Source organism: Pseudophryne corroboree, chromosome 6, assembly GCF_028390025.1.
Source record: "Pseudophryne corroboree isolate aPseCor3 chromosome 6, aPseCor3.hap2, whole genome shotgun sequence".
NCBI lineage: Eukaryota > Metazoa > Chordata > Amphibia > Anura > Myobatrachidae > Pseudophryne > Pseudophryne corroboree.
The window spans coordinates 396,433,080-396,446,388 of record NC_086449.1 but is presented as its reverse complement, the minus strand read 5'-3'; the positions used below and the strand labels follow the sequence as shown (position 1 = coordinate 396,446,388).

The following is a 13,309-nucleotide window of genomic DNA, read 5'->3' as shown; positions in this document are numbered from 1 at the left end:
ATTATAGATCTATGTGAAATAGGATACATTTGTTGCTATATAAGTAAATTTATAGGTAAATTTGAAATAACAGTATTTTAAGGAAGCAAGCATAAAGAAACAAACGCAGGTCTGCATAAAAGTTTATACAGAACAAGTTGTGTCTAGTGGGCAATAGTAATTAGTATTGTTCACATTATAGAGCTGTGTGATTTATTGCGGATGCAGGGTTATGTACACGTGTCTCGGACAAAGTACAGGACTGCGCACGCAGCGTAAGAGACACGCACGGTTGCGTGTTTGCGCAAAGTGCGTAAGAACAAATTATACAATAGTGTCGCTTAGTTCAAAGGTGGGATAGTAGACATTTCATAAAATAGCACATAACTATCAGATTTCAAAAGCAGGTTACTCTAAATTTAGTTTAAAAACTGTATTGCCTCTGGGGTAAAGCTGCCTATCTGAATGAAAATATTTTCTGTACAGAAAAAAAACCAAAGTGTAATTGAGTGAGTGAAAGCGGACAGAGTGGAACTGAACCCAGAAACTGAAGTGGTCTGAAGTGGTAACACCGGGTTAGTAGAGGCCCGGTGGCGTAGGGTTCGCTACCCTGCGTTATTAGGAACTGAAGTGGTCTGAAGTGGTATCCCATACAACTAAAGTGGTCTGGAGTGGTCTAGGCTAAGTGGTCTACAGCAATCGTAGGGCATATAGATAACTAGTATCTATAGGCTGTGTTATTGCATCACATGTCCGTTTGTTCTGCACAGCGCAACGTGATATTATTGTGTCATATGCACTGTGGAAGAGCATACGCAGACGTGATTGTATAGACAAAGGGGTTTTTCTTTGACAACGTCGGGAAATCTCCCTGGTGGCCTTCACTGGAAAGGGTGAAGGATAGTTATCTAATTTCTCTGTTTTTCACCCTGCAAACAATTCTAGTTGAAAGATACCAAAAAGGAATTTTTCGCTGCTTCTCTCAGGAATATATTCCAAACAGAACTTCCACCGAAAGAAATTATGGTGTTGTAAGGTCTGATAGGGGCCCTAGGTGGGGTACATTGCCTTCGCTATCGACAGTGTATGGTAGTACTGGCCAACGTGGGCAATGAGCGGGTGGAAGCGCTCGGAGAACTTTCACCGTCGCCTTATATTGAGTATTTTGGTGTTTGTGGGAAAAGGCCCACAATTATGGGAGCCAGTTGCTCAAGTAAGGGACGTTTAACCAGGGTTCAGGTTGAATAGCGGCGGCCCAGGGGGTCAGCGAAGTTTAACGGAAAAAGTATAATGTGTGGGAAATATGGTCCACACGCTGAAGACTTTTTCTCTGAATGGGAATGTATGACTGACAAAGATAGGGTACCATTCCCTTAGGCGAGCAGCTTTGAACCAGAGGTATTGCAGAACTTAAGGATAAGAATATGTCTGATAAAATCCCAAAAACAAAGGGTCAGACATACAAATTGTTTAAACTTGTGACAGCAAGAGGGGTTGGTGAGTTTGATCCTAAGGTATTGCAGGTGGTATGTCTAACCAAAGTCATATAAGACGAGAATGGAAATATAAGAACTGTTTGAACTTGTAGCAACAATAAATAAGTAGGAAGAAAAAAAAAAAAGAGAATGCAAGTACACCGCCATATGTAGATGTGGAAGCATTTACGACCAGCATACAAACTATAGAAAATAATAAAAATATGACTGTAACCTATATATGTTGAAGTTTTATTTAGGAGGAGAAGGTGACCTGATCATTTTCAGCCATTTCTCATGTACCCAGAGGAGTATCCAACCGGTAAAAGAAGAGCAGTAGTCTGTGGGGGAAGTGGCTGAGACCAGTGGAACAGGTAAGTATGGTATCATTCATGTACATATATAGTAAAACCCAAAAATAAAACAAAAAAAAATCAAGAAAGTAACGTCAGAAATGGAGAAAAACCTGTCTGCACATTAGTATTTGCCAGTAGGAAAGTGGACAGAGACAAGGTAACCCAGGGTATTTCTTTCAGTTACCATATAAGAAGTATTCATTCCTAGTAATGCCCCTAGTAAAGATGAGTTTGGAAATGTTTGTTGGACCACGTACAGTCCCTTAATACGGGATGAGAAGGATTGAATGAAATACTTTGCATGACCTAGAAGCTTGTTAAACTTTTTTTTGTTTTTGTCTTTTGCAGAAATAGAAAACTCTCCATCTGGATAAGACCACTGGTAAACACTAATTCGGCAAATGGAGGTGGCTGTCTCTGTGCAAGTGGACGGGCTCAATAAGGCATTGAGTGTCAGGGTGCAGACTTCTTTGCAAAATTGGAAAGGTCACAGTAGCTAATTTTAGATAGTGTGCTATTAAACATCACAAGAATAGTGTTAGGCGCAGAGAACAACAGGTGGAGAGGTTGAGGACGGTAAGTATACTGGCACATATAGGAAAGACCCATCAGTCCAAACCCCAGATCCCTAATGGTCAATAATATGTTACACTTGTAGGAAGGAAGGGCATTTTGACAGAGATTGTAGGAGTAGTAGGACACATAGTCAATATAGATCCCCTAGACAGAAAACACAAGCCACATTATTAAACACATAGATGGGACCAAGGGACATATACAGTAGTAAGGAATCAGAAGCCATATAGAAAACACAGATTCGGTTAATGGGAAGAACAGAATAAATGCAACTTACTAATGTTACATTTCACTGTTCTAGATGCATGTCCATCACAGGTAGAGGAAATTGTCTCACAGATACCGGGTTCCCTATGAACTTAGGATGGACAGGACACTGGATTGATGGCTGGGATAGTCCGAACAGCGATACGATAAACATAGAATTTTTTAAGGGGAGTAGACCAAGTAGAGAATCACTTCCCCGTAGTGCCCAATCCAGTTGTCAAATTTTTATAAAATCTTCTTCACCTCTACAAACTCATCTGTCACCAACCTCTATTCTGTTTCTCTACAGTTTTCCTCTTCATCTTTTGCATTCACACAGGGTGGTACAATACATGGACCCAAAGTACAGTTCAAACTCCACATGCCTAGGTCCTTCAGAGTTCTGCCCAAACCCAGTATATCTCAACAGCACGATGACACCAGTATTACTGCAGTGTGCCTTGTCATGCACAAAGGGTGGAGAATGGGAATACTGGTGCAGGGAAATTTTGTATAGACACTGATATGCCTGTTGGTGAATGGCAAACCTGACATTTTCTTTTTCATTTTCTTCTTCTTTCTCTTCTCTAGAGATGTTTCTTTTTTCTTTTCTTTTTTTGAGTTATGCTCATGGTACTCTATATTGCAAACACACAATAGTTAAATTAAGATACAAAAATGTGTGTTCCCTGCAGGAAGAGGCAGTCTGGAGGACAAAGGGGTATGGCCAGGAGTCCTCAGGACTGTGGGCAGGTGGACATGGTAAGCCAGTAGCCTCCAGAGCATACCTTCCAAGTCTAGCTAAGGTGGCACATGGTCTGACTCATCTAGGCAAAGAGGGTAGGTGCAGGCTGATGAGAGCCTACTGGTGTGCGCCAGTATTCTATTCTCATGCAGGTAAAGAGAGCAATGACCTGTCTTACTTGCTTGATTAAGAATATTGGTAAAGCAATACCAACAGAGCCATCCCATATCCCCCCTGCAGATGGATCTTTTCAGGAAATACAAATCGACTTTGTACAGTTAACACCCTTTAGGAATTATTGTTATGTATTGGTGTGCACTGATGTTTTCTCAAACTGGGTAGAGGCATTTCTTGCCGCCACGGATGCTGCTGTGTTTACCGCAAAGAAAAAATTGCGCAGAAATTTGTGTGTAGATAATGGTACGCCTAGAAGTAGGAGCAAAGCCTGAAATTGTACTATTGTGATCATAGATACTGCCACTAGTATTATGTAGCTTCGGAACCACTCCCAGATCTTCACTCGACGAATCACCCTCTTCGAAATTTGTTTTTGTTTTGGTATTTGTGTCTTTTTGGGTTGTTTTTGGAAGACAACCTCATGTCATGATTGATCCGCACAAGGGCCCTCATTCCGAGTTGATCGCTAAGTTTTTCGTTCGCACAACCTATTAGTAAAGTTGCGTTAATGTAGTAATTTTGCGAACATCCGCCCCCAACGTATTTTTGCTCATTCGCACGCATTATTACACAAAGTGGGCGTACGCCAAATGACATCGCAGCAATGCAAAAACATCGCAGCAATGCGAACCCATCGCATTAACACATACTTATTCGTAAAAATACTAGGTAGTCGTAGATTTACACATTTATCAGTTAAAGTGCTCACTTTTGCGGAGAAACGCACCACATTGTTTTTTTTTTACTATTAAGTGGAATAACACCTTCCAATTAAAAGTCCACAAGCCCTCCTCAATTACAAATCCAATTAGTGACTGAATTGTAATGTTCATGATCAATTAAGTATTTTATAAATACCTGAAGAACACTTTGTAGCCATAAAAGAACCTATTTCTATTTACATGTTTAATATAAATATAGATGTTTGCAATGTGCTTGGTCTAATGTGTTTTGTGTATTTATTAAAGTAGAGTTTTTGTATGTGAATGAAGGTTTTTGCATGTTTATTTAGCCAATAACATGTTTGTTTTAGATTTTTAAAATAACTTACGTTAGCTGTATGAAATGTTTAATGTAAGAAATGTTTGTTCTGCAATCTGCTGTTCCTTTATTGCATTATTAAATAATAAACACCCGCTTAAGTATAATAATTTTCTTTTATTTTTTTTAAATGATTTTTAGAAATGTTAAGATAATTTTTGTTTTTAAAAACATAAAAAAATTAACAAAAATTTTCCATCTCATCTAGCAGACCCAGCAAGGCCTGGAGATGTCGCCTCATGTTTCCCACAATCTCCCGCAACGATGTGGGATCTCCAACGGCAACATCTGAAATTAAAAGATAACATAAACATTACTAACTTACTCACATTGCTTATTATACAAGCAAGGCACAAAGCACACTTTAATGCAGGCATGTCCAAACTGCATCCCTCAAGCTGGTGTGAAACTACATATACCAGCATGCGTTAACTCAGTTTTGGGGCCAGGGAATGCCAAACCTGTGTCAGGGCATGCTGGGATGTGTAGTTTCTCTACAGTTGCAGTTGCGCAGTTTGGACAGGCATGCTTAATGGCAAAGTTTATACATCATGCCTGTTTTATGGTACAATCATTAGCAGAAAAACACACAAGCCTGCTCAGGCTTTTTTGGCTAATTTTTACAGTATTCTAGACCATGGGCTACATTTACTACTATGTGAGTTCATTTTAAGATGGAGCGTTGCCCATAGCAAACAAGCCAAAATAAGATGATTATCTTGTAGAAGTGGTTCCCCAATTGTAAAGTTTATTTGTATTGGTTGCTATGGGCGACATCCCATGTTAAAGATAACTACCATCTTCGTCACTGTTACACCATGTTGGCATTCATTCACATCTGGAGTGTTTTTTTAATATTTTTAAGGGGTTTGGTGCTGCATCATCACACTGCATATCAACATCTTCAGAAGGCCAACATATCCTAGCATTCCCACACTCCCTGAAAGCTGCCCTTACTAAATAATTGCAAACAGGTTTGACTTTAACAAATAGTCATTTTGTGAGTGTAACTTTCACAACACAAATCACTGTGTCATTAGGCTGCATAACAAAGTGAAGCATGTGTTTTGTAAGTGCAAATATTAAGACTACACAGGCACAAGTGTAAAAGACCAACAACATACTAAACTCCACTCAGGTCTAACTGTTTCCCAGAAAAAAACCCACATATAAACCCTGTTGTCCTGGCAACCCTGGCTACCTAATGAGTGTCAACCTAGAGTGGACACACAAAACATTGCACACATAAACACTGTACATATAATGACACTCACAAATATGTAAATGCAACATGTACACCATGAAGAAAAACACAAATTTGTGTCCTTGGTACAAGATTTCAAACAGTACAACACTGCATGTTTTGTCATTGTAAGTGTAAGTAGGTAATCATTTAAAAAAAAAACCTTACTTTCCACGGCAACATGAACACTCCCTGAACTGGCTTCAGGGGCTTCCTCTGCCCATTCACTGGGTGGGGATGTTGGCTGGATGGGTGAAGGCGGCTGGATGGGGGAAGGAGGAGGGATTGGGGAAGGAGGAGGGATTGCGGAAGGAGGAGGGATTGGGGAAGGAGGCTGGATGGGGGAAGGAGGCTGGATTGGTGCTGGAATTTCAGAGGGGGGGTCTGATTGAGAGGGCGAGGGGGGCGGAGAGAAAGTTAAGCCAATAGAGGGTGAGGGGGGCAGAGATGGTGATTTAGAAGTTGAAGGAGAAGGGGTATGGGAAGGAGGAGAAGGGGTCCCAGAAAGAGATGGAGAGGTGTGGTGAGAAGGGGAGTGTAAAGTGGTGTGGGCCAGGGAAGCTGAGGGGGACTGGGAAGATGAGGGGGACTGGGAAGATGAGGGGGACTGGGAAGGGGAGGGGGAGTGAGAAGGGGAGGGGGAGTGAGAAGGGGAGGGGGACTGGGAAGGGGAAGGGGGCGGAGAGGTCTGCCGTTGTTGTTGTCCTATAATGATATTTTTGACAACATTTAGTTTACATGTGAAATTACATAGTAAACAATTTCAATTTTCAATGTTCTGTTCCATGTAAAATACAGTGTTTTTTAGAAATGAAAATCAAACATGTATAAATCCTATTCATGTTGGCCACAGCAAACAAAATGAGTCATAACTTTTACTTTGAAGCTCATTCCGTAATCTAGTCCATTGAGTCATATTGATTGGTCTAGGCAACATCACCAGATCACTATTCAAGGCACCTTATTATATAGGCAGCAATGATCAAGTATTTGGGAACAGTTTCCTGGCTGGTTATTAATTCTTGAAAACATGCACTTGTTTGGTGTCAGTTTGCTACAGTCAGTACTGTTTGGCCTAACCACACACACTGTCCTATTTTGTAAAAAAACACACTCAGCGTTGCAATTAGCCTACCACTTAGTGTAAATTTGCACAATGTTTGCTAATATTCTTATGTAATGTAACTTACGTCGTGTATGCATAGAACGTATTTGCTGGCGGATCTCCGCCAACAGCTCGGGAGTCCTCCTGCGGAGATCACTCCATCTCCTCTCAAGTTGAATGATTGACCGCCTGCTGCGGACGCGAGTCCGCAGCAGGCGGCGGACCTCCGCGTAGGCCTCGCGCTTCACCCGATTTGGGATGAAGCGCCCAACGCGGCCTACGCGGCGGTCCATCACCGCAACCAGGACGCGGAGCTCACGCCTGGTGAACGGTGCAGCACGCATCTTGGCAATGGCGTTTTCCGTATTTGGGCATATATTTGTAACCATATGTATATATAGTGTGAACAATGTATAGGTGTATATATATTATAATGATATATATGTGGTGTAATATACCTATATGTGTATATAAATTAATTTATGTGAAGAAATGTATAAAATAGTGTTACTATAGAGAGGTAGGAACTGCTGCACATAGTAGAGACGGATAGACGCTTTATAGTGGCTCTGAAGGGGTTAAATATACGCTACACAGGGCACTGTGGAAGAAGCTGGGGAAGCTTCCAGAGTGTCCCCGCGCTCATAGAGTCAGGACTCACGCGGGCAGAGCGGGAAAAAGGGGGGGTCACGAGAGGCTGAAGGGGCCGCGTGCCGCTGACAGGGGAGAATATAAAAAGCGCTCTCTGTCAGCGGCACGGGTGGTATGCTGATCCCCTTGTGAGTGCGCACGTCTGAGCTCGGGGCGCTGTTGGAGGGCTGTAGACACGGCGGCCGCCGGAGCTCAGGCGTTGTGGCCGGAACAAGGCAGTCCAGGCGGCGGAGAGCGGAGCGCAGCAGCGGCCGGAAAAGACGGGTACCTGGCTGTGATCTCCGGGTGCCGGGCGAAGAGGTAGTGGCGGTGCAGTGGTGCTGAGGCGCCGCTGAAGTGCAGATCCCCGCATTGCCCCGGTCAAGCGGCGGCGGAGGGCAGTGTGACGGGAGGCTCCGGCGGCCAGTGACAGCGGAAGAAGTGGTCGGTGTCCTAGCAACACTGACGCCAGCGATAGCCACTTCTTCCCAGCAGAGGCGGAGTTCAGATGCTGGAGCTCCAGTAAACGATAGAGGAGGGACCTGATGGGCTGGCAGTACAAGAAGTCGGGGAAGCAGTCTACGGAGATGCAGACAAGTCATGAGAGACTGTAAGTGACACCTGTCTTCTACCCTGCATTTAACATTACAGCTGTTGGAATACACTTAGCTTCACAGTTTAGACTGTTGATACCCTGAGCAATAGCTGCAATAATACATCCTAATGCTATACTTACCTGGCCCTACTTTGAAAATTATACAAAAAGTTACTAAATGAACTAATATTGTGTATATTTGTGGTGACCTAACTCAAATGCCTTTGTTTAGATCACCAGGGGGAGAGTGTAACCATATGTATATATAGTGTGAACAATGTATAGGTGTATATATATTATAATGATATATATGTGGTGTAATATACCTATATGTGTATATAAATTAATTTATGTGAAGAAATGTATAAAATAGTGTTACTATAGAGAGGTAGGAACTGCTGCACATAGTAGAGACGGATAGACGCTTTATAGTGGCTCTGAAGGGGTTAAATATACGCTACACAGGGCACTGTGGAAGAAGCTGGGGAAGCTTCCAGAGTGTCCCCGCGCTCATAGAGTCAGGACTCACGCGGGCAGAGCGGGAAAAAGGGGGGGTCACGAGAGGCTGAAGGGGCCGCGTGCCGCTGACAGGGGAGAATATAAAAAGCGCTCTCTGTCAGCGGCACGGGTGGTATGCTGATCCCCTTGTGAGTGCGCACGTCTGAGCTCGGGGCGCTGTTGGAGGGCTGTAGACACGGCGGCCGCCGGAGCTCAGGCGTTGTGGCCGGAACAAGGCAGTCCAGGCGGCGGAGAGCGGAGCGCAGCAGCGGCCGGAAAAGACGGGTACCTGGCTGTGATCTCCGGGTGCCGGGCGAAGAGGTAGTGGCGGTGCAGTGGTGCTGAGGCGCCGCTGAAGTGCAGATCCCCGCATTGCCCCGGTCAAGCGGCGGCGGAGGGCAGTGTGACGGGAGGCTCCGGCGGCCAGTGACAGCGGAAGAAGTGGTCGGTGTCCTAGCAACACTGACGCCAGCGATAGCCACTTCTTCCCAGCAGAGGCGGAGTTCAGATGCTGGAGCTCCAGTAAACGATAGAGGAGGGACCTGATGGGCTGGCAGTACAAGAAGTCGGGGAAGCAGTCTACGGAGATGCAGACAAGTCATGAGAGACTGTAAGTGACACCTGTCTTCTACCCTGCATTTAACATTACAGCTGTTGGAATACACTTAGCTTCACAGTTTAGACTGTTGATACCCTGAGCAATAGCTGCAATAACCATCAAATGGCTATGCTTCATGGAATAGTTTGAGGATAGAGAAGACTTACATAGTGCAGGAAAAATACCGTCAGGATATACAATAAATGGGGATAAAGTTAACTGTGACAGGAGCCACACAAGTACTTTCATATATTTTTTCCCCTCAATATTCATATACTACATGCAGCGAAGAGATATAATGATTTAATTTGGGCCACACTGAATATTTATTCATAACTGCTACATAGATGATGTGCAGATATATTTGAATAGAACAGTGCAGTTGAATTAAAGATATTACAACCATCACAACACTGTCATAAATTGGAAGTAGCTAATAAGAATAGAGACTACTAAAAGTAAAGAGCCAAGTCAATATCTTGTGGCATCTGCCTAAATACTTTATTGATCCATAATTAGACTGCACTTCGAATAAATAAGAGAGAGAAGAGAAGAAGCTGACAGTTAAAGTATACTATATTGTTCCACCACTAAATTGAGGAACTTGAAATAACACAGGAACAGTGAACGCATCTAGCGCCATACATGTAATATTCATTAAACAAGATATTCGTCTAAAGGACAGCCCAGGATTAAATCCGGCAGGATTAGAGGAGACTTACATATTGTGGAATACAATAAACTACAGCTTTCTTTTGAGGAAATATTACATTACTAAGTTGGATCTACAGCATTTCCAAGGAATTCTTTATATAATAAAACAGCTTCAGTTACTTCAAAGCAGGGAGATAACAGAGCAGGAGAAAAATCCATTCATAGGATTTGTTACAGTTAAGCTAAAAGATACTTTGTGAATTCAGAAGGAGAGACACTCATGTAGCAGCATACCAAGGGGCGATTGTTGCAAAATATAGACAGGACTATCTATTACATAATATTCCATTGGTTAAGGAAAAGAAGGGATGTGATGTTTGATGAATAGTGTAATATGTCATGTATGAATATAGTTGTTTTTTCCTAAAATATTATGGGCCCTATAGTGCACTAACCATTGCAGTAAGAGTACCCGGGTCACTCTAACACCTCAGGGTGTTGCTTTAAGAAGGTAATTTTTTGTATTGCATGCGAGCAATTCATGTATAGGTAGTTGGGGGAGATGTAGTATTAATATGATATTCCTTTATTAACCAGCAAAAGTTATTAATGCATAATAGCAATATGTCGTTATAAGATATTAAACTTAATATTATACTTACCATCTGTGTTTGTGAGTTGGAGTCCGATCCATGAATCCTGGAAGAGAGAACAGGTAAAATATTAGTGGTGTGGGGTTGAATAGGGGAGTGTACTTAAACACAGGGATTGAGGGAGGCTTACCCAGGCAAGCCTTATTAAACAATTGGTCTGGGTGGAGGCACAATTAGTTATTAGGTAACTTATATTCCTTGGAAGTAAGGGAGGGTTACATATTTATAGCGTCTGTTAGCATGTGATTGGTCATAAATCTGTTGTCATTTCTAATAACTTTATTGATCTTTGCAATGCTGTGAAGAGCAGTGTTATTTCGCACGAGCGGAAAAACGCATCCGCAGAAGTAAATTTTTGCATAAAAAAAAAAAAAAACCATAACACAAACAGACACAGAGACACACAGTTTTGAATAAAATTGTAAACATATCTGTGTACTCACCACAGTTTGTGTGATCATTCAGCTGGACAGTCACAAAGTGGGCAAGATTCAATTTCATTTGTTTTTGTGTTTGTTTAAATAATCAAGATTTTAGGATATAAAACAAATAAGGACACTATTTAGCCACATCACATTATATTTTGTACTAATCTCAAATTGTAAGCTTAACGTGTTAACGGATTTTTACTTTTTTAAAAATGACAAATAAACAAAAAATCCTAAACCATTACACAATGACCTTACAATCTCAAACAAAATGTCAACATTACAAACAAAACATAAGCATACTGTGCTTTGTTTTTTTAACATAAAAATAATATAAAAACACTATACCTGAAATATTCGGCAACAATCCTTGCCCTCACTTGGCTCCCCCTCCGTGTAACACTCCCACCACCGAAGTGTCGAACAACCCCTGGCTCCTCATCAGGCAATTCCTCTGCCTGAGGAAGCTCTACACTACTCCTTACCGCGATATTATGTAGTATTGCGCACAGGACCACTATTTTACTTGCCATCTCCGGCGAATACATGATGTCGCCACCAGTGCGGTGGAGCACACGAAACCGCCCTTTAAGGACACCAATTGTGCGCTCCACCAGCTGCCTAGTGGCAGTAAGCGCGGAGTTAAATGCCATCTGTGGTCCTGGCCTGGGATTACGGTAAGGAGTCATGAGCCAGGGGGTGCAAGGATATCCACGGTCTCCTGTTTGAGGAAAAACCTTAAATTAAAAACAGTATATTCAAAAATTTCATTTATTTTTAAGATAAAAAATATCTACAAACTCACCCAATAACCACATGTCTGCTCGTTGACTTGCTCTTAATCTCTGCCATATCCCTGATTGTCTAATGACATATGCATCATGTGAACTTCCAGTAAACTTGGCATTCAGGGAAAGGATCTGGAGGGATGGCCCACAAACAACCATTACATTCAGAGAATGAAACAGTTTCCTGTTTCTATAAATTTCTTCATTATGTCTTGGTGGCTGAATAGCAACATGTGTGCCATCCACAACCCCAATAACATGTGGGAAGCGACTACCACCTTCCTCAAATTGCCGCTTCACCACATCTAGGGCACCAACATCCAAAGGCATATCAATGAATTGCTTCACCCGCTTTAGGAAAGCCTGGCAGACACGCCGCAGGACCTTACTGAACTGGCCCTGCGACATGCCAACCAGGTCTCCCACAACATGTTGATATGAGGCTGTAGCCAAAAAATGTAACACAGCAAGGAATTGTGTCAATGGTGGTATTGCTGTAGGATACCGAATTTCAGACTCCAGATCACTCTCTATTATGGAGAGAGTGTCTAGGATTAGATGTGGTGGCAGCCTGTATCTACGCACCACCACATCATCTGGCATCCCAAAAAGTAGGACACGGGTTCTGAAAATTGGTGGCCTAGCACGCCTCCGTTGCCTTGGTTGATGAGGAGCCGGTTGTGGTTGTGGGGCTGGCGGTTGGGGTGGGAGTGCTGGCGTGGGTTGGGGAGGTAGGGCTTCTGCTGCGATAAATATCGACATAACACACTTTTTTGAGATAAAAACAAAAAAATGTTTAATACTCCAAAATTATTTATTAAAAAATATACAAACAATAAATGTATAAAAAAAGGTGGAGTCAACTTACTGCAGGAGCGTACGACATTATTTCTGGGTTCAATTCAGGAACAAAATTTAAAAAAATAAATAAACATATGTTAATGTGAGAAAAACCAAAAATGTTAGTTTCTAGATTTCTGAGCATCAAACACATCACAAACACCATAAAACAAATATAAATAAAAATAAAATAAAGGAAAAAATTCAATCAAGTAACAAAAAAAATCCATTTAGTAGCTAGGCCAGGCAAGAAAAAAACTACTTTGCAGATCAATCCAGGTAAGAAAAAATACTTGTCTTTACAAAATGGCAAAGAAACATAATAACAACACTTTGAACAAACACAAACAGGCACCAACACAGGCAAAGGGCACTTACCTGAACCAAAATCAATAAAGTTTTTGTGTTTTCTTGCACACCAAAAACTCAAAATATACAAGGGTTTCCTCACCCAAAAAACAACTCCTACAAGAGAACAAAAATGACAGTCAAAAACAACATACAGACCATTCAAACAAACAAACAACAACACAGGCAAAGGGCACTTACCTGATCCAAAATCAATAAAGTTTTTGTGTTTTCTTGCACACCAAAAACTCAAAATATACAAGGGTTTCCTCACCCAAAAAACAACTCCTACAAGAGAACAAAAATGACAGTCAAATCAAAGAAGCACAGGTTT

At 41.9% G+C, this 13,309-nt stretch overlaps 1 protein-coding gene across 2 annotated transcripts; it reads right to left on the bottom strand.

The window, feature by feature from the left end:
- Positions 1-4,797: 4,797 nt before the first annotated feature.
- LOC134935322 (putative nuclease HARBI1) lies at positions 4,798-12,622 on the bottom strand. Of its 2 annotated transcripts, XM_063930463.1 has the most exons (5): positions 11,805-12,622; positions 11,348-11,720; positions 11,015-11,036; positions 6,007-6,543; positions 4,798-4,883 (listed from the first exon to the last, which is right to left on the bottom strand). In XM_063930463.1, exons 1-3 carry the CDS (start codon positions 12,547-12,549, stop codon positions 11,033-11,035), a joined length of 1,122 nt encoding a protein of 373 aa, XP_063786533.1. In that variant the 5' UTR covers positions 12,550-12,622; the 3' UTR covers positions 4,798-4,883; positions 6,007-6,543; positions 11,015-11,032. The 2 variants fall into 2 exon arrangements, with proteins under 2 accessions (XP_063786533.1, XP_063786532.1); XM_063930462.1 differs by lacking the exons at positions 4,798-4,883; positions 6,007-6,543; positions 11,015-11,036 and having other exon boundaries at positions 11,060-11,720.
- Between the last annotated feature and the right edge of the window lie 687 nt (positions 12,623-13,309).